General features: G+C 41.4%; 1 protein-coding gene across 1 annotated transcript; it reads left to right on the forward strand.

The window, feature by feature from the left end:
• Positions 1-747: 747 nt before the first annotated feature.
• Positions 748-25088, forward strand: LOC120834019 (kinesin heavy chain). Its single transcript, XM_040201756.2, has 26 exons — positions 748-1118; positions 11521-11608; positions 11951-12024; positions 12167-12271; positions 13074-13122; positions 13201-13256; positions 14346-14433; positions 14656-14780; positions 14997-15101; positions 15181-15329; positions 15983-16131; positions 16394-16563; positions 16740-16808; positions 17637-17843; positions 18233-18379; positions 18979-19167; positions 19331-19448; positions 19528-19604; positions 20199-20308; positions 20665-20766; positions 20875-20935; positions 21035-21106; positions 21571-21675; positions 22017-22233; positions 22489-22653; positions 23077-25088. Exons 1-25 carry the CDS (start codon positions 984-986, stop codon positions 22644-22646), a joined length of 2925 nt encoding a protein of 974 aa, XP_040057690.1. The 5' UTR covers positions 748-983; the 3' UTR covers positions 22647-22653; positions 23077-25088.
• The last annotated feature ends 1066 nt before the right edge of the window (positions 25089-26154 follow it).

The following is a 26154-nucleotide window of genomic DNA, read 5'->3' on the forward strand; positions in this document are numbered from 1 at the left end:
GTATATATATGTATATATGTATATGTATATATATGTGTATATATATATATATATATATATATATATATGTTTGTATGTATACTGGCTACCGGTGGCTGCCAGCATCCAATTCAAAACATTGGTACTCACGTACCATGCTGTGAATGGATCGGGTCCAGTCTACATCCAGGACCTGGTCAAGTCCTACAGATGCCGAGCGGAGTGCGCTGCTTGTTCCTCCTCACTGAGAGCAAAACACTCAACAAGATCGCGACTCTTTGCTGTCCTGAGCTCTCTAATGACATCAGGACCACAGAGAGCCTTCACATCTTCAGACTAAAGACACACCTCTTCAGACTCTACCTCCACTAACACACTAACTAACTGTAGCACTTACATTGGACTTATAATGGTTCTTATCTATAGCAGGTTGTATATTAGCTTATTTGATGAAATTGCACTTTCTTGTTTCTTCCTCTTCTGAGTTTGTATCCTTATGGTTGAATGTACTTAGTCGCTTTGGATAAAAGCGTCAGCTAAATTACATCTAATGTAATGTGATGTAATATATATATATATTTATTATTTAATAAAACTATTATAATCTATATATTTTTTATTTATATGTATGTTTACATGCATTAAATATATTATTTTGCTATAATATTTGTATATGTATTTATATTTTATGTTTATATATATTTATATTTCATAAACTGAAATTAATCCATCAGTTGATCCCTGTATAAACAGGGAGGACACCATCTCCCAGAATGCCCTGCGGCTCGGTGGTCCAGGGTAGGAGGAGGGAGTGTTCAGTCGGTCGGCACCGTAAAGGAGCGACGGTGATCTAACGGGAAGAAATAACCGGTCATCTGATTCTCTAACCGAGGGGCTCTGTTGGCCTTGTCTCCGGTAGTCGAGTTTCTCCGGTCCGGTGTATTAGAACCGTGAGGAGCGAAAGAAGCGGTCGGTGCGCCCCGTGGCTCGTGTTTACCGGAGTGATGGAGGACGCGGCGGGGTGCGGGGTGTGTGGGGTGAAGGTGATGTGTCGCTTCAGACCGCTGAACGACGCGGAACGGAGCCGAGGAGACAAATACATCCCCAAATTTAACGGCGAGGAGACGGTGGTGGTGTCGGTGAGTGACCGCAGGAAACAGGGCCGTTGTTCGGTCAGTAGAATCATGAAAAAGAAAATATCTCATACACATATAGAGATGGAAACAGAAACAAAGGATCATGATTGTCATGCATATACACATGTACATACAGATATGTATATGTGCATGTATGTGTATGATATCATGTGAAATAAAGGTAATACAAGCTGTAATATGCCAGTTGATGTTGATGTTTGTTCAAAAGTTAAACATAATAAACATTGACTGAATAGAATAATAATGTGGAAAACTATTGAAGCACATTTACGCCACTGGAAAAAAGATCCTGTAAGTCATAATAATTTTATAGTATCTCATAATTCTGACTTTGCTATCTCCTCATTTTGATTTAGCTAAATCATAATTATGAGTATCTCATATAGTTTAGCCTGAATGAGGGCGGGGCGTATCAGAGCTGCATCACAGCTTCATCACAGCTTCCTTGCTCACATATATCCAGTGAATCAGATGAAGTAAAGAGTTTACAAAAACTTCACTCGTTGATCGTGAGATAAAGCTCAGCAGATCAAGATGGACACCTCCAATTAAAACTATTTTAGACGTGGATTCACAAATTTTAACCCTAACCCGTTTTGTTGGAATTATATGGTATCAAACTAAGCCTCGGACCAAAGAAAGAAAGCTACAAAAACATCTTTAGCACAGACGAAACAAGACCGATGAAGCAGAGGTTGCGTCCTTCATTCAACAACAGCCACAAACGTTGGGCAAGCAACATGGCTACAGATGGATGCACTGGGAATGTTGGCTGGCCGGGATAATTACAGAGAAATTGAGCGCCAATTGATGTGACAGATGGTGGGCAATGAGGTAGATCTGCGTGCCCGTAACCGTTTAAGACACCGTATTTATGTCAGCCGTGGGCCAAACCAGGTATGGCATATTGATGGGTATCAGTATCAGTGGTTGCATAGACCAACAATGACCCTTGTATTATTGCTGTGATACTAAACAATGGATGTCTGCAAAAAGTCAGGTTAGATCACGGTACTGAGAATACCCACCTTACAGTAATGCAAAAGTTTCCTCTATGGCGTGCCAATCACGTGAGGAAACTTTGAGTGTTTTGACTTTAGTTGCAAGTACTGGCAATCAAAGCATAGAGTGTTGGTGGTGCATGCTGAGAAGTGAATGCGCCAAGTTTTGGATGGACCCTTTTTGACCAGCTGAAAGCAAATGGCTATTTTGTTGGAAGCTTCATTGACTAACCCTAACCCACTTTTGCATCCAAAAAAACATACAAATACAGTATCCTTTATTACTGTACCAACAGAGATGTAGGGGAGACACTTTTGTTCAAGCACTCGCAAAATTCTTCTATTAGACCTCTCAAATGACAAAAATTACCCTTATTTGTATACTTATACGTATTTATATAGTTACTATATACTAAATCAACAGTTTCCATGCAAAATAAAGACAATTTGTTGTCTTTGTCCGTTTAGTAACAATGCTTTTGACATGGCCAACGGAAACTTGATGGTCCTTTATTGTTTCCACTGTGAAATTGCGTGTCCCAACTACAAAAGAGACCCCTTAACCGTCCTACAATCGGTGCAATACATTATTCTTATAAGTGGACTTTTCTTTCTCTTTGTCTCCTCTTTATTTTTTGGTTTCATGACCAGTTTTTCTCTCTTGTGTCTGTCCTGCGGGTTTTCCTACACCTGCCATGTGCTGCATCCTTCACTTGCACTGAGCAGTTGTATCAAAAGCCTCCACCTGTCACCTCTGTTCGTGCGTCTATGTTGCTTCGTAATGAGCGTACGGTGGCTGAGACGGTTTAACGCCATCTTCTCACAATGTGGCATGTGAACTATAGTTGAAATGTGTGTGTCCCACGGTCATTGCGTGAGACTTCAGACCCCTGCAATAAGTTTATTATGTTAGACGTGTTGGTGACACTGACTGTCTCTTCCACCCTGTTAAAATACGGTTGTAGCTGGTTGTCATCTACGGTCCAGTACAGTTACAGAGAGGTCATTTGTGTTTTGACAACGTTTTATCTCATAATTTCGACTTTGTAATAGACTGGGTTTTTCATGTAGAGGGTTATCTGCGTTGTGATTTGTTCTAAGAGTCACATGACTATGTAAGCGTAAGTTGTTGAGTTCCGGAGCGGGAGAGTTGCAAGCAGGCTGATGCATTCTGGCAGTCCTGAATAAATAAGTTCCGGGATACCCGCCATCGTTTTCGGTGCTTATTACAACCCACCGATATATCCAATTGGTGACGAGGATGACCGGTCTGCAGTGGAAGGATTCAACGCGGGGAAATGTGAAGGAAACGCGAGGATTTTCCCGAACGGCAAGACAAAGGAAATGGCGCTAATCGGACGAGTGGACGAGTTTAAGGAGTCGCGGGAGGACTGTAACCTACCTGGAGAGATTTGAAATCTGGCTACAAGCAAACGATATTACTGAGGAAAAGAAGGTCAGTGTATTTTTACCTTGCATTGGGCCAGAAACCTATGGACTGCTGAAAAACTTGGTAATGCCGAACCAGCCCTCGGGATTGACGTATGGAGTGTTGACTGACGCATTAAAGTCACATTATCAGGCGAAGCCCTTGGTCATTGCGGAGAGGTTCCATTTTCAGAAACGTGATCAAAAGGAAGGAGAATCAGTAACTGATACTTAGTGGCGATACGGCAGTCGTTGAAGGATTGTGAGTATGGAGCTCATTTGGATAAAGCTTTAAGAGATTGTCTTTTGAGTGGATTGGCCTCCGAGTCAATTCAAAGAAAATTGCTAGCAGAGAAAGACCTAACATTTGCACGAGCATGTGAGATAGCATTGGCAATGTAAATGGCATCCAAGAATTCTCTGGAAATCTTAGGAAAATCACAGAATGCAGCTGTAAATGAAGGATCCAAATCAAAGTTTGTAAGCAACGGAAAGTGGCAGTTTAGAAGTGGAAATGAGAGCCCAACCCAAAAATTTGATCAGAAGCCGGACAGTGAGCAGAGATGCTACCGTTGTGGGGGAGGAAGACACTCACCCCAGGAGTGCCGATTCAAAAATGACAGGGCATATTTCCAGAGCATGTCGGAATAAGAGACAGACCACCAGGGCTCAGTATGTGGACACTGAGGATCCGAGTGTAGTTGGAGAAGATGACCAATTCGGAGTCTTTACAGTCTACATGGCATCCAGTGGGGATGGAGGCATTAAAGTAAAAGTGGGTGATGAGGACATTAGCATGCAGATGGATACAGGTGCGGCAGTGTCTATCGCATCAGAAGTTTTGCACCGGAAGAAATTCCCATATTTACCCATTGAAAAGTCCAACATCAGATTAAAAGCGTACTCAGGAGAAACAATTCCCCTTCTTGGCTATGTTCAGGTCCCAGTGCAGTATGGTGATCAGAAAGAGACATTGCCTCTCATCATAGTGAAAGGAAATAGGCCTGCTCTCTTTGGCCGAAATTGGTTAGAGAAGCTGAAGCAGGATTGGAAAAAACATCTTCACGCTGGGAACTGAAACTAAGCATGGCGACCTGGAATTGCAAGCACTGCTTCAGCGCCACTCACAGGTACCCAGGGAACCCTAACCCATAAGAATGCAGCCTGGAGCCCAGCCAGTTTTTTGCAAAGCCCCCCCTGTGCCATATTTACTGTGAGAGGCTGTAGAAAAAGAACTGGATAGGTTGGAAAAGAGGGAATTATTTCCAAAGTTGATCAAAGTCAATGGGGGTTTGTTGTGGTACCAAAGGCTAATAAATCCATCCGCATCTGTGGGGACTACAAGGTCACGATAAATAGCCAATTGGAAGTAGAGACATACAACGCTGAGGATTTATTTGCAACCTAGCTGGGGGGGAAATGGTTCTCAAAGTTAGATCTCGCCCGGGAAATGGTTCTCAAAGTTAGATCTCGCCCATGCTTACCAGCAATTAAGATTAGATAAAGATTCTGAATGGTATTTAACCATAAATACCCACAGAGGACTGTACCGCTACCATCGCCTTAGCTATGGGGTTGCCAGCGCACCATCACTTTTTCAATCAGTGATGGATCAAGTTCTGCAAGGCCAAGAAGGAGTGACTTGTTTTTTGGATGACATCTTAATCACAGCCAACACAAAAGGCCTGCACTTGGAAAGACTGGAAGCTGTGTTGGGCTGTCTGGCGCGTTATGGCTTGAGAGCAAAGTTGGCCAAATGCAGATTTTTGCAGAGGAGGAGTGTGGAGTATTTGGGGCATCAGATAGACCACGAAGGCCTACACCCCACACAGCAAAAAGTGGAGGCAACCGTGAATGCTCCAAAGCCTACAAATGTCTCAGAGTTGCGGTCTTATTTGGGACTATTGAACTATTATGGCCGTTTTCTGAAGAGCTTGTCCAGTGTGTTACAGCCATTGCATGCTCTGCTAAAAAGGGAGGAAAAGTGGAGCTGGACACCGGCATGTGAGGAAGCCTTCAAGAAAGGAAAATAAATTTTACTGAGCAGCACTGTCCTGGTTCATTATGACACAAAGAAGCCGTTGAGATTAGTATGTGACGCATCGCCCTACGGGGTAGTTGCAGTCATTTCGCATGTGATGGACAATGGTGTAGAGAGACCGATTGCGTTCGCCTCGCCCACTCTGACGGATGCAGAGAAAAAGTATGTACAAATAGAAAAAGAAGCGCTAGCAATCATCTATGGAGTAAATGGAGAAAATTCCACAAGTACCTATGTGGACGCAAATTTACTCTCTTCACGGATCACAAGCCCTTACTGGCTATACTGGGACCAAAGTCAGCGGTGCCTATGTTGGCAGCCTTGCGCATGCAGCGTTGGGGCTTGATCCTGATGGCTTACAGTTATGAGCTAGAGTACAAGTCGGCGGACCACTTTAATGCGGATGCCATGTCCAGACTTCCTGTGACTGAGTCAGACAAGACTGCACAGGAATCCAACATTTTCTACTTCTCACATGTGGAAGATCTGCCCATATCAGCTCAGGATATCAAAGTAGGCCCCAGCAGGGATCCGTTGCTGAGTAAAGTTTGGAGCCACACCATGCAGCAGTGGGCCCTGATGCCTGTTTGGATGCCTTCTCTTCCATCAACCTTGATCAACTGACTTCTTTATTTTCAAAGTCTAAATCTTCTACCTGTCTCTTGGATCCGATTCCGACCAAGCTGCTTAAGGAAGTTTTTCCTTTAGTTAGCACATCCTTATTAGATATTATGAATCTGTCTTTGTTGACAGGACATGTACCACAGTCCTTCAAGGTAGCTGTAATTAAACCTCTTCTTAAGAAACCTACTCTTGCTCCAAAGGTGTTGGCTAACTACAGACCTATCTCTAATCTTCCCTTCCTCTCTAAGATCCTTGAGAAATCCGTCGCAAATCAATTATGTGACTTTCTACAAAACAATGCTTTGTTCGAGGATTTCCAGTCAGGATTTCGAGCGCATCACAGTACAGAAACAGCACTGGTGAAAATTCCGAATGATCTTCTACTTGCATCGGACCAAGGACTCATCTCTTTTCTTGTCTTGCTGGACCTCAGTGCCGCATTTGATACCATAGACCATTGTATCCTGTTGCAGAGACTAGAACATTTAATTGGTATCAAAGGAACTGCACTCAGCTGGTTTAAATCCTACTTATCGGATCGATCCCAGTTTGTGCTTGTAAACGGTGAATCCTCAAAGACCACCAATGTTGGTCACGGAGTCCCACAAGGTTCTGTACTTGGACCGATTTTATTTACCCTCTATATGCTTCCTTTGGGCGATCTTATCAGGAAACACCGCATAAACTTCCATTGTTATGCAGACGATACTCAACTGTATCTATCGATCAAGCCAGAAGAGACGGACCAGCTAGTTAGACTTCAAGAATGTCTTGGAGACATCAAAACTTGGATAACCGGCAACTTCCTGATGCTAAACTCAGAAAAAACAGAAGTTATCCTGATAGGCCCAGAGCGCCTTCGAAGCCAGCTGTCACGGGATACAGTTTTTATGGATGGAATTGCTCTGGTACCCAGCAGCACCGTCAGGAATCTGGGAGTTCTCTTCGACCAGGATATGACCTTCAACTCGCATATAAAGAAGACTTCAAGGACTGCCTATTTTCATCTACGTAACATATCAAAAATAAAGTAATGCAGAAAAATTAGTTCATGAGTTTTTCACTTCTAGACTGGACTACTGTAATTCTTTGTTATCGGGCTGCTCTTGTAAATCTCTTAAGCCTCTCCAGTTGATTCAGAATGCTGCAGCACGTGTATTAACAAGAACTAAGAAAAGGGTTCATATCACTCCTGTATTAACTTCTCTGCATTGGCTCCCTGTTAAATCAAGAATAGATTTTAAGGTACTTCTCCTCACCTACAAGGCACTTGCTGGTGAGGCACCGTCGTATCTTAAAGAGCTTGTAACACCTTATTGCCCTACAAGGCAGCTCGGTCCATAGATGCTGGGTTACTTGTTGTTCCTATGGTTTTAAAAAGTAGGCTGGGGGCCAGAGCCTTCAGTTATCAAGCTCTTTTGGGGAACCAGGTTCCACTTTCAGTCCGGGGGGCAGATTCGGTCAGCTCTTTTAAAGTAAAACTTAAAACGTTCCTCTTTGATTCTGCCTATAGTTAGGGCTGGCTCAGGTTAGTCCGGACCGGCCCTTAGTTAAGCTGCTATAGGCTTAGAATGCCGGGGGACTTCTTAGGACACACCAAGCTCCTCTCTCACGCTCTCGTTCTACCATAATTCAAGTTTTATTAATGCACATGACTAATTCAGCTTCTTTCCGGGAGTTTTTTTGTGCTTTCGCCCCTATCAGGTCTCCGTAGATTGTGGTTCCTTCGGGACCCTGGTCCTGACACCTACCGTGGCCATGCTGACGCCTGCTGCTGCCATCATCATCATTATTTTAGATATTAATCATATTACTTTACTCATAAACCGACATTACCCTCTCCTAAAATCTCTGTGCTCTCCCTCCCCACAGGATTCTGTGGATGGTGGTTCTATCTGATGGTGGTTGCCCCTGCAGTGGTCCTGCTGTGCGCCTGGCTTACTACTCACAATTACTTGAATCATTTCTGTCATAGGAATTGCATGTATTATACATTGTTCATTCTGTACACATGGCATCCATTGTAGTCTGTCCATCCCGGGAGTGGGATCCCTCCTCTGACGTTCTCCCTAAGGTTTCTTCCCTTTTTTCCCTCTTGTAAGGGTTTTTTCATTTTTTGGGGAGTTTTTCCTGTGCCGATGGTGGGTTTCGGGGCAGAGGATGTTGTATGTGTACAGACTGTAAAGCCCTCTGAGGCAAATTTGTAATTTGCGATTCTGGGCTATACAAAATAAAATGAATTGAATTGAATTGAATGAATGGATGGCCCAAGTACACAAACGATGAAAGCCTGAAACCATACTTTGTCAGGACACATGAGCTGTCCGCAGACCAGGGTTGTGTTTTGTGGGGGCTCAGAGTAGTGGTGCCTCAAATACACCGACAACGGATTCTTAAAGACCTGCACCATGAACACCCAGACATCTGCAAAATGAAGGCCTTAGCCCGCAGCTATTTATGGTGGCCCGGGTTGGACGGTGAGATTGAGGACATGGTCCACAACTGTGCAGTGGGCCAAGCTGTGCAAAAGGGGTCTGCTGTAGCGCGGCTCCATCCCTGGCGGTGGCCTGTCAGAGTCTGGCAGAGGATTCATAAGGACAATGTTTCTTAGGGGTGGTGGACAGCCATTCAAAATCGCTGGAGGTTTTTCACATGACCTCCACCACATCAAGCCGAACCATAGAGGTGTTGCGCAACCTCTTTGCTGCACATGGTCTTCTGGAAGAGGTTGTGTCGGATAATGGGCCTCAGTTCGCCTCCTCAGACTTCAAACAGTTTCTGGCCAAGAATATAATAAAACAAACGCTGGTTCCACCGTATCATCCAGCCTCGAACGGAGCGGCTGAGAGGTCTGTGCTAATATTTAAGTGTGCTCTGGTGAAGCAGGTCTTAGACGCAAGTGGACAGGCCAGCATCACACTGCAACACAGGCTGTCAAACTTTCTGTCAACCCGGGCGACTTCAAACTTGAAAACTTGGGCCCCAAGGTCAAAAAGGTTAAGAAACCCTGGGCCCCGTTCCTCGTATGTGGCTAACCGAGTTAGCCGGATCATTTTCAGGATACGGTTTCAATAATCAGGCTTTTCGGTTCCCCCAAGCAAGTTTGGCAAAATCACCATGGCAACACATTCAAAAACTTGAACCTTCTCTGGCACAGGCTCATGTGAGCTAGCTGGATTAATTCGCCTCTCCCTCGGAAAAAAGGCAGCTCTCTTCCTCATTGATAAAGAAGCGATATCAGTTAGATTCACGTTTTATAGAGAGAGTTCTCCGAGATCACAAAGATCCGTTATGACATCACTTCCTGTACGAGCGCTGTCAATGCTGAAGACAAGGAATCATTTATTTACAAGAAGACCTTCTGGAGCCGTAACGTTACGTGATGAACACCACAGGCCGCAACTGAGCATCGACTGTCTCACAGACTGTGTCACACACTGTCCCACAGACTGTCACTCACACTGTCTCACACGCACTCTCTCTCAAACTGTCTCTCACACAGTCTCTCATACCGTACATGTCTGTACAGTTTTGCAATTCAATTAATTTTTGTTTTTGTACAGCCCAAAATCGCAAATTACAAATTTGCCGCAGAGGGCTTTACAGTCTGTACAAATGCCACATCCTCTGCCCCTAAACCCTCATATCTGCACAGGAAAAACTCCCCAAAAAATGAAAAAACCCTTCCATGGAGAAAAAAGGGAAGAAACCTTAGGGAGAACGTCAGAGGAGGTATCCTACTCCCAGGATGGACAGACTACAATGGATGTCATGTGTACAGAATGAACAATGTAAAAGATGTACAATATATTCAATTCCTATTACAGAGATGATTCAAATAATTGCAAGTAGTAAGCCAGGTGTACGGCAGGACCACTGTAGGGACAACCGCCGTGAGATAGAACTACCATCCACAGAAGCAAGTGGGGAGGGAAAGCACAAAGACTTTAGGAAAGGGTAATGTTGATTTGGCAATGCAGAGAACATCTGGAAAGCCACTGCATGTCTGCTCTTGATAAAGTTCTTTTTGTTTATTTGACGCTTAATTAACTTCTGGATGTTCCATGTTTCACTGCTTCAATTGATAAAATTTCTGATTATGTATAATACATAGATACTGATCTGCTCATACAAGGATTCACACACACACATACTAAAACTCCTAGTTCTAGTGTCATCTACACATGCATGTATACACATACATATGATACATGGGGTTGTCGTGGTGCAGGGGGTAGAGCGGGTGTGCTGGGAACCGCAAGGTTGTTGGTTTGAGTCCCAGCTGCCCCATGTCTCAAGCTGAAGTGTCCCTGAGCAAGACACCTAACCCCTAATTGCTCCCTGGGCAAAATGTAAAGCCATGGGTTTAAAGTATAATGTAAGTCGCTTTGGATAAAAGCGTCAGCTAAATGACCTGTAATGTAATGTAATGATGAAAGTGTTGAGATAATTATTTTCGCCAGCAAGATCTCATTGGATGATCCTTTCCTTGAAGCCTACTGCCAGTAGACACATTTAAAGAAATACTATCTGGTTGATTAGAGCGATGAGGCACTTAAAATGAGCCTATACATTTTACCAACACCTACTGTTGCGGCTTAAACTCGTTCATTTTGGCCTTTCCTTTGGCCCCTATTGGTGAGCCAATCACCATCAGGCGGTATCTGCCGTTCTTAAAAATGGAACTCTAATAAAACAAACATGATTTGTCACGGTTTGGGTTTGTTTCCTGTCTTATTTTGTAGTTTTCTGCCTCTTGTGTCCCTGGGTAACTTCACTTCCTGCCTTGTCCTGTCATCCCCTGTGATTGTCTGATTGTTTCCACCTGTGTCCAATCACCTCAAGCCATGTGTGTCTCTTGTCCCTGGTCGCGTCATTGTTAACAGTTGAATGGCCTACCCTGTGAGTTCCTGATCCTCGCCTGTGTGTTTCCCCTTGGCCTTTTGATTTTTGGACTATTAAAGTCTTTTGTTTTCCCAAAACTCTCCGTTTGAGTCCTGCCTTCCCCGTATCCTGATGTGATTCAGTTAAAGAAAGATGTCTTCTAATAATATGTATTATAAAGTATCAGGTCTCTGTATAACTAATACCTAGATAGTTCATAATGACAGAACATTGTTATTTATTCAACTTCATCAGTGTTATGAGCAGTTAAGTTCTCTGTAGGCCTTAAGTACAATTCGATAGAGGGTTTTCTTTTCATCTAGAGGCTTTCATTGTTTCATTTGTTACAGGAGAACCTGGTTCATACAGAGGCTTTTAATTCGGCGGTGTGTTTCCTTTGTTTCAGGGGAAGCCGTATGTGTTTGACCGAGTTCTTCCTCCAAACACTGAGCAGGTTCAGGTCTACGACACCTGCGCCAGACAAATTGTTAATGGTCAGTTCAACTGATTATCAAGCCTTTATACTTATTCTTACCATAATATATGTATACATGATTGTATTTATACACAAGATGAATATATATATATATATATATATATATATATATATATATATATATATATATATATATACAGTGTATCCGGGAAGTATTGTGAGGGCTTCACTTTTTCCACATTTTAATATGCTACAGTCTTATTCCAAAATGGATTAAATATTTTTTTTTTCCTCCACATAAGGACAAAGTGAAAAAAGCTTGATCGAATCTTTTTCAAATGTATTAAAAATAAAGAAGGAAAATATAAATACCAATATGTCTATGCTGCTTGTGTTGCAGATGTGCTAGGAGGATATAACGGAACCATCTTTGCTTACGGTCAGACGGCATCAGGAAAGACACACACCATGGAGGTCATCTGACTGTTGCATACATACCTATATTTACAGTATATAACCTTGACTTGAACCCCTAAACTCATCAAGTCTTCTGTTTAAATATTTTTAATATCATTAAAATACTGTTATTTGCATTCATGTGAAAACATGATTTTAGGGTATCCTGCACGACCCACATTTGATGGGAATCATCCCTCGTATCTCCAGAGACATCTTTGACCACATCTACTCCATGGACGAAAACCTGGAGTTTCACATTAAGGTGAGTCACATCATCAGTCACATGAAACCAACTCTTTATTGTTTACATTTGTATGGTGTATTATATATATTGGTCCAGTTGTAAACTTAAAAATGAATATAATAAATAAGTAATAAATAATCACCATAAATGAACACTGTAAAATCAATCAAGTGTAAGATGGTTCAAAATTATAAATATGTTTCAGTCTCAGCTCTTGAATTAACTTGGTAAATATTTAAAATGTCTTTTTAGACCTCAGGGACTCCCTAGTTTACTTTTCTCTTATATTGCACTTAGTTTGGTTATTTAAATATTTACACCATAATCTGTCTGTAAGAAGTCACATCTGATCTGTGATCAGCTGCCGTGCAGCGACTCAGCATCAGAAGCTAGTGAGGCCTTTCACTGACAGTCTGCTGTCTAAGTAAATGAATGGTCACCAACTGCTCGTGTCCACACAGCAATAACCTCAATACTCTCAGTCAGGGCATTAATACTAATATCAATCATTTTTACAACCTTAGAATTAGGAATTAATGGAGTAAGAATTAATGGAGTTAAAGATGTTTGGTCAAAATTAAGTTTGGCCATTTTCCTGAAAATGATATATATATATTTATATATATTAAATTCAGTCATTAAAATGAAGACTAATAATAGACAGTGCGTTTTGATCAATGTTTTCTGTTGTTAAAAATGACAGATATTATTGCGGATATTCTCTTAAGCTTGTGGAAATCATGATAAATATGATATTGTAAATATATTATATTATGAATATGTATTCCTACATAATGAAACATGTCTGTCTTCTGTGCAGGTCTCTTATTTCGAAATATATCTGGATAAAATCAGAGACTTGCTGGACGGTAACGATAATATTTAACGATCTATATATTTACACAAACACTTGATGGTGATAATCATTGATGTGATTCATGTTTCAGTGTCAAAGACAAACCTGTCAGTTCACGAGGACAAAAACAGGGTTCCCTTTGTGAAGGTATCTATTCTTTAATACTTAAGCGATGTTGTTGCAACTACAGTATTAGTACTACAGTATGAGCTCTACAGTACCAGTACTACAATATGAGCCCTGACTACTATGGCAGTCACATGTCACAACAATTAATGATTTAATGTTCGACTGGAGCCACAAAACCAACAGGAAACAAGGTTTCATTCAATTTGCCATTTTTTTTACCAAACCATTTTACTGAGGTGATTAGTTAGGAAAGAGTTATCGGACTCCACTTTCACTAAGCTATGTAGTTATGATGCGACGGCGAACGGATGTTAGTGACGTCATTGTGCAGCAGCAAAACTACAATTTCACTCGTTGCAATTCCACTCATTTACATAACCCCAAATCGCAAATTACAAATTTAGAAGCGGTAGGTATCAGCAGGGCCGGGTCCAGACGGGACTACAATCTACGGAACGGGGCGAGAAAGCACCAAAACTCCAGGGAAGAACCTGAATTAGTGGTCTCATTAATGAGATTTATTCTAGAAAGAGACGAGTGAGAGATTTTTCAAAAAAACTTTATTTAGTTATGTTAGTTAGTTATGCCAACAGTTACTCATGCCAACAGTTACTCATGATCTATTTACATTTCTCGGTCATGATAGATAATTCTAAAACGGACGAATAATATGTCACTATGGCCACCCCAAGAAATTGTGGGACGGAATTAACTCCTTTTCTTTCGTAAAGGATGGTCCAGTGATTCGTATTCTAAGGGGCTAAGTAGGAGGGCATTGAAGCGCCTTTGCTTAGCATTACAGAATTCAAACCGCTCTTATCATGGCAGCCACTTACACTACTTCCGGGTAATTTCACTCCGTTAGGAACCTTTCTAAGCAAATTTGACAATTCGAATCCAGCCCACACGTCATGATACAAACAGGAAGTTGGGTTCAACTAGGCCTCTATTTATGGTGTGGGAAGTGACCCACCACTTTTTTGCTTCCTATGGGAAGGAGGGAAAATTGCATGCAGTTTCTAACAGTATTAGTATTACAGTATCAGTACTTCAATATGAGTTCTGCAGTATCAGTACAATCACAACACTTTGTGTATTTCCCTTCAGGGCTGCACAGAGCGCTTTGTTTCTAGTCCTGATGAAGTGATGGACGTCATCGACGAAGGAAAAGCAAACAGACATGTCGCCGTCACTAGTGAGTCTCTAATTCTACCACTACAACTACTACCTCTAATATTACTACTACAACCATAACTACCACAGTTGCTGCTACTATTATTAACAACACATTAACATTACAACAAAGCCTGCTACCTGTAATTAATTGAGCACTTTTACGGACAATCTGAGAAGCTCCTGTTGTGCACCTGGTACCTAAATAAATGTATAACGTAGTTTCTTTTGGTTGCTCCTGCAGACATGAACGAGCACAGCTCTCGTAGTCACAGTATTTTTCTGATCAACATCAAGCAGGAAAACATGGAGACAGAGCTGAAACTGTCGGGGAAACTTTACTTGGTTGATCTTGCCGGCAGTGAGAAGGTCATTGTGCTCCATCACACGTTAAACGTATTTATTGATCTTTTGACATTTAATACTTAACATGAAACACATCCAGCGGTGAGCTAACTACATCTAATGAGATATGTAACTCCGTAATCAAGAACAAACACAGATATGTGAATATCTATTGTTGATGAAATGATTAGACACTGTGTCAGTGATAATGAATATGAAGACGATGGTGTTTTTGCTCAGGTTAGTAAAACTGGAGCAGAAGGTTCTGTGTTGGACGAAGCCAAGAACATCAACAAGTCTCTTTCAGCTCTGGGAAACGTGATCTCTGCTCTGAGTGAAGGAACCGTGAGTTCTCATTGAGAATGCTTCTAATGTTAGAAAGATGAAATACACACAGACACTTCTTCTCACATCCTTTTTATAGAAAACCCACGTCCCGTACAGAGACAGTAAGATGACTCGGATTCTGCAGGACTCTCTGGGAGGAAACTGTAGAACCACCATCATCATCTGCTGCTCTCCTTCTGTGTACAATGAGGCTGAAACCAAGTCCACCCTCATGTTTGGACAGAGGTACGGGAACACAGCTGAGGGACCCACATATCCAGATTGAGTCTCATTGAGAAGCTGTCATTATCTGAAACTATGGACATTCACTCTCCCTACAGGCTGAACCCCCCTTATGCTCTGCACTATTTTACATGCAGATTGATTCCCAGACATTTTGTGTTTTTGACACACTATCTAACTGTGATGTATGTTAATTGTTTCTCCTGCTTTTATTGAAATCTTACTGAAATGAGCAGAATCTGTTAGAAGTTTAATATATAGTCATCGAATTGCAGTTCAACAGGATAGTTTTGGTTGGTAACATTATATTGCATGCTACTTCCTTTTGTTTCTGGCATTTTTTGTGACCTAGTACACACCATAGGAAACATGGGTTCACTGCATGTGTGGAAACTGCAGAGTGCATACACTTATCCAGCTATGTGGATGGTGATCTAGTTCATCTTAGAAGCGTCGTGCATAGTTGGGTTTTTTATTCTTCACTAAATGATCCCTGGCATCACTGAAGAACAGATATCAGTTTCTTTTCCGTGACTTTTTGTATTAGTACTTGATGACAGTTACCCTTCACCATTCATCTCCATCATCTCTCACAACGCCTCTAAACATCCATCCACCTGTTATTGTTCAAACAGCAATCTGATTTTGTGTTTTAGAGCTAAAACCATAAAGAACACAGTGTCTATGAACCTGGAGCTGACTGCCGAGGAGTGGAAGAAGAAGTACGAGAAAGAGAAGGAGAAGAACCGGAGCCTCAATATCATGATACAGAAGCAAGAGAACGAGCTGAAACGCTGGAGGAAAGGTAAACAGTAGAATTAGAGTGTCGTCGACCACCACTGTTAGCTGAGTATGAGTATAATATAAGTATATAAGTTTAATTGGCCAAAGTGGCACTTTGCTGTATGATGTGTGGTTCACCTGCAGGTTTGCAGGTCCCACTGCAATGACTGAGGGGTCTGAATGCAGCTTCAGACCCTGTTCATCAGCCTGGAGATGAGATGTGTGTTTAGATTTATATGTTGAGCTGTGATTGGACGGATATTGTCTGACTCCTAACCTCCTAGGGGATTCTGTACCTGTGGAGGAGCAGCTAAGCAGCAGAAACAAGAAGAGCAACAGTGAGACAACAGTGGTGATGGACAGCTTGGCCCCACCCCCTCTCCCACTGTCAGACGAACAGAAGACGCAGTACGAGGCGCTTATCAGCGACTTGTACCACCAGCTGGACGACAAGGTGAGTCCAACCTGTCTTGTCATCTAGACTATAAAAATGACTCTTAGTCGTACAACTAGTTGAACCCCAAGGTGAGCCTTAAATGTAACATCAGCCAGTGGACAAGCTGTCTTACCTGTCCTACTGTCTGTGACCTTTTTATTCTGTGATTAAAAATCAGCTGACTCGTGTTTTAGGATGATGAGATCAACCATCAGAGTCAGACTGCAGAGGAACTAAAACAGCAGCTTATTGATCAGGACGAGGTGAGTCTGAAATGTCCTTAGTGCTTCATCTAACAATCCATCTGTTAGGACTGTGTATACGACGCAGCACACAGATTCCACACAGGACACAGACAATCAGTAAATGTAATTTAATGAGCGCAAAGACTCAACTGCAGGGGAATAGCCAAGCCTGAGCCCGGGGTGTGTGGGAATGGGGCCCGAGCTCCACAGGGGAATCCCGGTGATGCAGGTGGGGATGTCGGAGCGTCATGAGGCAGGCGGTACGGCAGGTAGGAACGGGGACAGCGGGATCTGCACAGAGGAACCAGGGTTAGACAGAGAGAACCACAGGAACAATCAGAGTTTGGCGAGCCAGGATACAGAGCCAAGTTACCAGTAGGGGTGTGTAACGATCTGGCCCTAGAGAGGTGAACAGCCCCGGGTCTAAATACTGCAGGGGTGAATCGTGGAATGTGGATCAGCTGTGTGGGAACTGAGCAGGATGAATGGCCACAAAAGGCCAGCACAGACAGACACACAGGATGGGGAGAAACGGCAGCTGACCCATAACACCATTAGTGCAGTGGTTCTGAAACCTTTCCTGGCACGGCCCCCTTTAAGAGACCCGACAGGGCCCTCAGTGTGCGCTCTACAGGGGTTGTTGTTAATTGCATTATAATATAAAATGTATTTCTAAAATAAATAACATATCACTAAACTCATCCACATACCAGTTTTATTACATTTTGTAAGAATATTTCAAGTAAATTTACTTCTAATATTAAAGTTCCCTCTCTCTCTGCCTCTTTGCTGCCCTGAGCAGTTTGGGAATAAATGCATCAATGTACCTCTTCATAATCCGTTCAGATGTTGGTGTTGAGCCGCCAGGAATATGAGCGTGTGCAGGAGGAACTGTCCCGGCTGCACAGGGAATGTGACTCGGCCAAAGAGGAGGTAAAGGAGGTGTTGCAGGCGCTGGAGGAGCTTGCCGTCAACTACGACCACAAGAGCCAAGAAGTGGAGAACAAGAACCGCTGCAATGATCAGCTGAATGAGGAGCTAGTACGCAAAACTGTGAGTTCACATGAATAAGCTATGGTGCCTGGTCATTTTATGGTAACTGGTAGGGTGTGAGATTGGTAGAATGGTAGCATGTTCAGAAGTAAGGGTAGGATGATGGGACTTTAGGGTATGAGAGTGGTAGGATGTTCAGATGTAAGGGTAGGATAGTAGGACTGTAGTGTGTGAGATTGGTAGGATGTTTGGACAGTTGATTGATAGGTTCGTTAGATAGGTTAGGGTGGGAGGGTCTTTTATTACTTTTCAATTGTCTTAAATGTCTTTAGTTGAAAGGAAAGACGTCAGGCGTGGGAGGGGGAGGGGGTCAGAGAGAGGTGTTGCTTACTTTGTTTAGAAGGTACCACCTCTACCAGTGAGCTAACCCTAACAATCCTGTGTTTCAGGTTAGTCTGGAGGCAGTTCAGAGGGACCTGGCCACCCTGAATGAGGTCAGTTCTCATCATAAGAAGAGGTCAGCAGATATTCTCAGTCTGCTGCTGAGAGACCTCAGTGATATTGGCAGCGTTCTCGGAACTACTGACCTCAAAGCCGTAAGACTACAACTCTTCTTCCACCCGTTCAGAAATCATACTCATTTTACATTCAATGTTTTCTTTGTAATATGTGAAATTAAAGGATAATATAAATATATGTGGGTCGTCGTGGCGCAGAGGCAGAGAGGGTGCGCAACCGCAAGGTTGCTGGTTCGAGTCCCGGCTGCCCCATGTCCCAAATCAAAGTGTCCCTGAGCAAGACACTTAACCCCTAATCGCTCTCTGGGCAAAAATGTAAAAAGCCATGGGTCAAAAATGTAACGTAAGTCGCTTTGGATAACAGCGTCAGCTAAATTAAATGTATTGTAATGTAATGTAATAAATCATCCACTGCGTGCAAGTATAGTAATCTTACTTAAATAATAATCTTACTAAACATGCTAAAGTGGAGGTTCTTTACCCGATTTCATATGTTTAAGCATTAACTAAACTGATGCTTATTTTCTCAACTAATTGTTTGTTTTGCAAATGTCTATGAAGTAAACCGCTGGTCAGCTTCCCAACCAAACAAATCCAGTGAAGTTTCCAAAGACATATATAGCTCTGGATGAAGTGCGGACTGACAGTTTCACGTCAGTATCGCTCTGTCTCTTCAGATGACGGAGACGAGTGGTGTGTTGGAGGAAGAGTTTACCACAGCTCGTCTCTACATTAGTAAAATGAAGTCCGAGGTAAAATCTCTGGTGAACCGCAGTAGACAGCTGGAAATCAACCTGACGGAGAACATCTGCAAGATGGAGGCTAATGAAAAGGAGCTCAACAGCTGTCAACTCCTTGTTGCACAGGTAATAGAATACATTCAAATTCCACACTAGTTTGAATCAAAACACTGGGGACATAAACATTCAGGAGTTTAGCCTTTTAATGGATAAATTAATGCATTATAATATATTACAATATATTGAGATTACCATTACTCCGAATACATGTTATTTGTGCTTGGTACAGCTCCGGGCGAAGATTGCGTCTCTGACAGACGACCTGCACAGGATGGAGCAGAAGAAGAGGAAGCTGGAAGAGAGTCAGGACGGTCTGGTGGAGGAGGTCGCCAAACTCAACGCTCAAGGTTAGACAACATTTCCATCATTAGAGGAAACACTGCTCACTTATTGCATGTCTGTTCACATTACCCGTCTGTGTGTCAGGTCAAATGCACGAAGTGACGGTGATGGACAAAGAGAAAGAACATATGAGCAGACTGAAAGATGCTGTTGAGATGAAGGTATCAATCATCATCAATGTTTTCCTGATCAAAACAAAAATATGACTTTACAATGATACAAATGTTATGTTACAGGCAACATTTTATTTAAAAGACTCATTTTCTACAAGGGGCCTATTCAGACGTTGAACTCAACATAATGATCTACTGATGAATATTGATTGATTGAACATTCATTTATAACTGAAGAGCTCTATTCTATACACGGCATATAGATGACATAAGGAGAAGTTTGCCAAGCGTTCACAGAAATGACACAGGGAGACAAGCAACCATGTACACTCACACCCAGGCCTTAAGTTTAGAGTCCTCATTTAACCCAAGCTGCATGTTTATGGACGGTGGGAGGAAGCCGAAGAAACTGGAGAAAACCCTCTGGCTGAGATGAAACAGTGTTTACCACTACACCACTTTGCTCCTCATGAAAATAACATTTTATTAATGAAATGCAAAAACATGTATTTATGTCAGTGTGAGTTTTCTGGCCTTCTATCGCTGTTAGAGCTTGGTAGCCTTCAGAGATTTCAAAATTTGCTTTTCTACTGACAGTATCTTTTGAAGCAATCTGTAACTTAACTTTGCTTCTTTCTGTAGAGAACTCTGGAGGAACAGATGGAGAACCACAGAGAAGTTCATCACAAACAGTTGAGTGGCCTACGTGACGAGATCGAGCAGAAGCATAAAAATGTTGACCAACTCAAAGAGTAAGTTATTGATTATAATAAGTGGCAGTGACTGATTATCATAACCGTTTTAACCCATGATCAGCAGCTGATGTGATTTTAATTAAAGTAAAACAATTGTATTTTAATTTTCTCTCTTTTTTAAACACATGTGTATAGCAGCATTGATTTTTGCACTTCATTATTATGTCAAAACTTTTCCTTCTCTTTACTTATTTTATTTTTGTTTTTAATTGACAAAAACTTTTCATCCTCATTTTTGTTGTTCTTTTACATTGATTAATTAATGATTTTAAATTTACTTTTAACTTTTGAGGCTGTGTAAATGTGGTGGCAGTACTAAAGTATGAATAAATGTGCTTTATGTATTAATTTAGTGTGAATCAGGCATTGCAGCTGGAGAACCAGAAGCTTCGGTCTGATTTTGACAAACTTAAAGCCGAGGATCAGAACAAAGGCCAGAAACTTCAAAAACTACTGTAAGTTTGTCCACTTGTGCTTATTTAGACTCAACAAGCATCTCTGCTGCTTTTGGATGAACATCAGTTAGTTTTCTACCACATACCAGTTGTTGAACTATGTTTAAGGTTCCTGAATGAGAAAAGAGAACAAGCCAAAGAGGACCTGAAGGGTCTAGAGGAGACTGTGGTAGGTGGATTATCATTTACTTCAAAATATATTTAGTAAATCTTGACTGGAGAAGTGGAACATCTGTGATAAGCTGAGTTAATGTTTTTCATCCAATAGGCCAAAGAGCTGCAGACGCTGACCACCCTCCGTAAAGTCTTCATCCAAGACCTCAGCACTCGAGTCAAGAACGTAAAAAAAACTGTCTGTCTGTAATACTAAGTGTTAAATCTGCCAATAACAAAACCTGTAAAACATATGAACATTATCTGTGAGGAGAGAAATCACAGAGCTTTTAAGGAAGAAGCACAGTAATGTGCATTACTGGGACATGAATAAAACTATAAACCTGAACGAGCCTGAACTATAAACTCGTTGTCAAAGACACGTTGCATTATTGTTCAGTTAGCCACTAGAGCTTTACCTCTTGTGTTTTTTAGCCATGGATGCCATGATAGAAGAGAGCGGCATAGCAGGAGTGAGGGAAGAAGATGGGCGTGCCACATTACTGCTGGGGCGGACATAGATCAGATGGATGATCATATTCTCAAATTTAGGAAGTTAAACTTCAAGACCGGGATGTTTGATGGGTGTGTGTCAAGTGGCGAACATGAACATGAGATTTGAGCTTTGATTTTTTTCTGTTTCCTGTTCAGAGTTCAGAGAATGATTGCGACGAGGCTGGCGGTAGTATGGCTCAGAGACAAAGGATTATTTTCTTAGAAAATAACCTGGAGCAGCTCAGCAAGGTCCACAAACAGGTAAGCTATTACACCATAGGTAGCTTTCAGACCTCTTCACCTTGGTCGCTATTGCTAACTATATATCTTGACCCAATAGAGTTGACAATGACAATGGGTCCAGATTTTCTATCACACACACAACCAATCCATTTTTAAACAGTGGATCCTTAAATCTACGATTCCTCAAAATTCAAGACAAAAACATTTTTTCTAATAAGTGAGGAAGTTTCCCTATACTGAAAAAATTATTTTTAGAAATCCGACGAAACAATATAAACTGTAATTCCAGCCTGGTGTTTGATAGAGATGCCGCATACGCCCAAATGAGTTAGTAAATTTAAACCTATCCCATCCTTCAGCTTGTACGGGACAATGCAGACCTTCGCTGCGAGTTACCTAAGCTAGAGAAGCGTCTGCGGGCATCAGCGGAACGAGTAAAAGTTATGGAAGCTGCCCTGAGAGAAGCCAAGGAGTCGATTGTGAGGGACCGTAAACGCTATCAACAGGAAGTGGACCGGATCAAAGAGGCTGTTCGGACCAAGAATGTCTCCAGGAGAGTGCACTCTGCACAGATCGGTGAGTAAATGTTTGTTGAAGCCCACAACTAACTGAACCTACGAATGAGTTATCTTCAGAACAAACTTGTTGGGAGTGCTAGATTAATGGTTTTTAAATGTCAAGGATTCATCCTCTGAACGTTTTTCAGGTTTTTAATGGTGTTGTTTCCCAGATGAGTTCAGATTTTCTGAGGAGAATCCATCAACTTATTAATAGGTCAGGGACTGAATCTGGTACCTGTCTGAAAGTCACCTTTCACCTGTCTTCCTTTAGCCAAGCCAATCAGAGCTGGACATCAGCATCATCAGCACCCATCCGCCTCTCCATCCATCAGACCGACCATTCGAGGAGGGGGGGTGAGGTCTAATCCACGTCACCATTCCCCACACCAACCACCCCAACAACAACCCCATCAGAGCCAAATCAAGTAAGCTACAGGTGAGTCACAACCACAGCAACCACGTTAATCACCAAAAAGAAGCAAACCTGTCATCTACACATGGCGTGGCACTAAAATCAATCAAACTATTTGTACGCTACATCAGTCTGTGAAGTGCAAAAAAATGGTTAAACATCCAGGCATATGGCCACACGTACTATTGAAATTAAAATAAAAGAGCTTTTTAATTACAGGATTATTTACATGATCGATAGTTACCCGGGTAGTGGAACTAGATTAGAGAGGGTCTCTGTTATTATTACTTCAATTTAAATGCTACCTGTTTTTTAAAAATCTGTTTAAGATATGGCAGTTATGCTTCTTGACGTTAGTTTATATGTTCAGCATGTTCTGTTGAAGGAACAGAGCTTTGTTTACATCATGCTGTATTAATAAAAGTGTATAAATTCCTGTCTCCGAAGGTGGCAGACAAGAGCCGATGAGTTTCCTTTTCTGTGGACTTTTTGAACTCTCCTGCTCTCACCACTCTGCCTTTACTGGAACCAGACTCCTTGTTTCTACGATTTTCCACCTGAACAGCCGTTCAACCTGTACAGCTGTTCCACTGTAACTGCCGTTTCACCTTAAAAGCTCTTCCACCGTGGCAGCCGTTTCACTGTAACGGTCATTCCACCTTGACAGCCCTCTTACCTTAACAGCCATTCCACCTTAACAGATATTAAGTGCTTATTTCCTTGTCTCAATCTTCTCCAAGTCAGTTTTTTCTGACCTAGTTAATTAAGGGTGATTCGTTGACTAACAAGTTGATGGAGTTAAAAATTACATTTGATAAGTTAAGTGTTGATATATTGATATTGTACAACGTGGATGTTATTAAAAGAACTTTCCTGGAGGAGAGCAGCTCTGAAAACGGAACTTCAAGTTGAATCCAGTTAAAGCTTCTTCAATTTAGTGTCGTTAAGGTCGCAGTGGTCTTGTGGCCAGCAGCTAAGACGCTAACCTGGCAAACTGCTTTTTCTCCAGGAGATTGTTCCTGGTAGCAGACAGAATTCCATAGTGACAACTAAAATATGAAACGTTAAATTTAATAAACTTTTTAATTACCATTTTAATTCATTAAATGATTAATTTGATAAGTAAAATTAAAGGTGAATATAGGTTATCTGCAATTAACAGGATTTGGATGATAATTACTTTAATCTAGAAATGTTCAGGGTTTATTCAGGTAACAGATTTTGATCCATGTTTTATGGAAAATGTATTAATAAATCACAAGTTTGGGGAAATAATTAGAACATTTCACCCTTTTTAATCCAGCAAAATGCGTTATTGTAAAACGTAATAATATCTGAGATTTATATCTCCCAATTTTGAGATAGCAAGATTGAAACAACAATATTGTCTTAAAGGTGATTGTATTTCACCTAAATCTGAGAAAAGATTGATGTGATGAATTATCTTTGTACAGTTCCTTTTCATGATAAAATCTATCCCTGCTCAGCTCAGCAACTTATATTTCCTCCACGGTTATTATATTTCATGTGGAACTCCTGTGCTTTAATCTTGAAATAATATATAGAATGGGCACCATTCATCATCTGGATATTGTATCCCATCAGGAAAATAAATACATGAACAGTTGGGACTGATAAAATAAAACCAAATATATGTTCATGTACCAAAGAAAATATAAAGATTAAAGACAAACAAATTCAGGTTGTAACCTTATTCAGTTAGAATCTTTCCTTACAAAAGCACAATTTACCCTCAACTGTATTGTCACAGCCCAAATCAGGGCAGGAAAAGCAGGGAGACAAACAAAGAAGCAGCAATTTATTTTTAACAACCCTAAATAAACCAATGTAATTGGATGCATCAGTTATAAGCAGTGAAATATATGAATGGATGAATGTACAGGACTGTGTCCACAAGAACAAAGCCTAGAAAAGGCAGAGCCCGAGGAATGAATGAGTTGGCAGAGCAGACAAACCGTAGCTCATGCATGTCTCATGATGCTGATTAAGAAAATTATGATCTTTGAAAGAATAGAAGAACAGAAAAAATAAGTTATGACTTCCCAAATAATTATTACTGTAGAAGTTCCTTAATTATTGAAATATTGGCCCATCCTTTGATTAAGCTGTGTGATTATGTAGATTTGGATTCATTATTCCTAACCGTTTTTATTGTCCTGGACTGAATGTTATAGCTTGTGTTTTGTATTCATCACAGTTGTTTTTACAGATTAATTTAGTGATTTACCTTTTTGTTTGTTGATGTTCATCGGCTCAGAATGTTGTAAACGTTCAAGTCTAAACAGTGTTGATCTGGTACTGTGTTTTCCTATAAGTGTTGTAGCTGAAATTATCTGAATCATGAGCATTTAATCTGAGAAGCACAGTCTTTTAGACCCGCTGTTTGTTGAACCAGTGTTTGCCTGTGCTTCATGTATTAATAAACTGTAGTCCAGTTAGTGTGTATTTGCAGTATGTTGACAGAAATCTAAAATTATGGTTACGAACTCTAAGGTGATATCAACCTGTTCACAACAAATCCATTGACCTGTTAGAGAAGTGTTAAATGTTGATAATAGCTCATAACAAATCTCATGACATGTTACAAAAGATTTCTTTCGACACTAGTGAGAAAATCTATTGACCTGCTACTTGTCAACAAATTGTTACTTTTTAGAAACATGTAATGGTTCATGGTGAACCAACTTTCCATCACATAATTATGATGGCAAGAACATAATCTAAGCATCCAGTTAATGAAGAAGCTAATGTTAGCTAGCTAACCAACATTAGCTAACAGACTCATTTCCTCAACACTAATGCTGCATTCATACCAAAAGCGAAGAGAATTATTCACGTGAGTAGATTCCATGCAAAGTCGATGCAGACGCGACTGGTCGTGGGGGAAGCAACTTTTTAACGGACGGCTGGGAGGGCGCGAAGGACGTGAAAAAGCAAAAGGAACGAAGCAAATAAATCGCTTTTTCGCCAGAGCCGTCCTGCTGCCAAATGGTTAATAAACTTCATGAAACTGCCGCTCACCGGAGAGACACACACACACAACTGAGACTGAACGCCTGTAAGTTAGTTGTGTCCAAACAAGAGACACAACCTATTTAGATCCACCACAACAGCTGTGGGGGATGGAATCAGGACATTGACCATCAAATCTGCAGTAGAACCCGTTCAGCTTGTCTGCCAGGCGAAGGTCATTCATGGAGTGAGGGGTTTTTGACTTGTAGTTTGTGAGGTATTTAAAGCCTCTCCAAACCGAAGCAGAGTCACTTGCCGAGAACTTCTTTCAGAATACAGTCGTTTAGCATCTCCCACCGCCTTGCTGAACTTGGATTTTGACTCTGTCAAGTCTTTGTCCCCGCTCCTAAATGCCCGATCCTTCTGCAGTCGTAGTTTAGTCAGTTACGCTGTAATTCACACAAAAAAACGAGCAGAAATAGTGCTTATTTATTTCCATGGTGGATAGCGGAAATTATACAAGTAACAGATAAGCCACGCCACCTTTCCGGC

This window comes from Gasterosteus aculeatus, chromosome 16 (genome assembly GCF_964276395.1).
Source record: "Gasterosteus aculeatus chromosome 16, fGasAcu3.hap1.1, whole genome shotgun sequence".
In the NCBI taxonomy this organism is placed as follows: domain Eukaryota; kingdom Metazoa; phylum Chordata; class Actinopteri; order Perciformes; family Gasterosteidae; genus Gasterosteus; species Gasterosteus aculeatus.

Excerpts from the sequence above, each read along its gene's own strand:
- LOC120834019 (XM_040201756.2), top strand. The coding sequence starts at position 984 with ATGGAGGACGCGGCGGGGTGCGGGGTGTGTGGGGTGAAGGTGATGTGT. Across the intron at positions 1,119-11,520 it reads AGGAGACGGTGGTGGTGTCG|GGGAAGCCGTATGTGTTTGA; the intron begins GTGAGTGACCGC and ends CCTTTGTTTCAG. Across the intron at positions 19,168-19,330 it reads GTCAACTCCTTGTTGCACAG|CTCCGGGCGAAGATTGCGTC; the intron begins GTAATAGAATAC and ends TGCTTGGTACAG.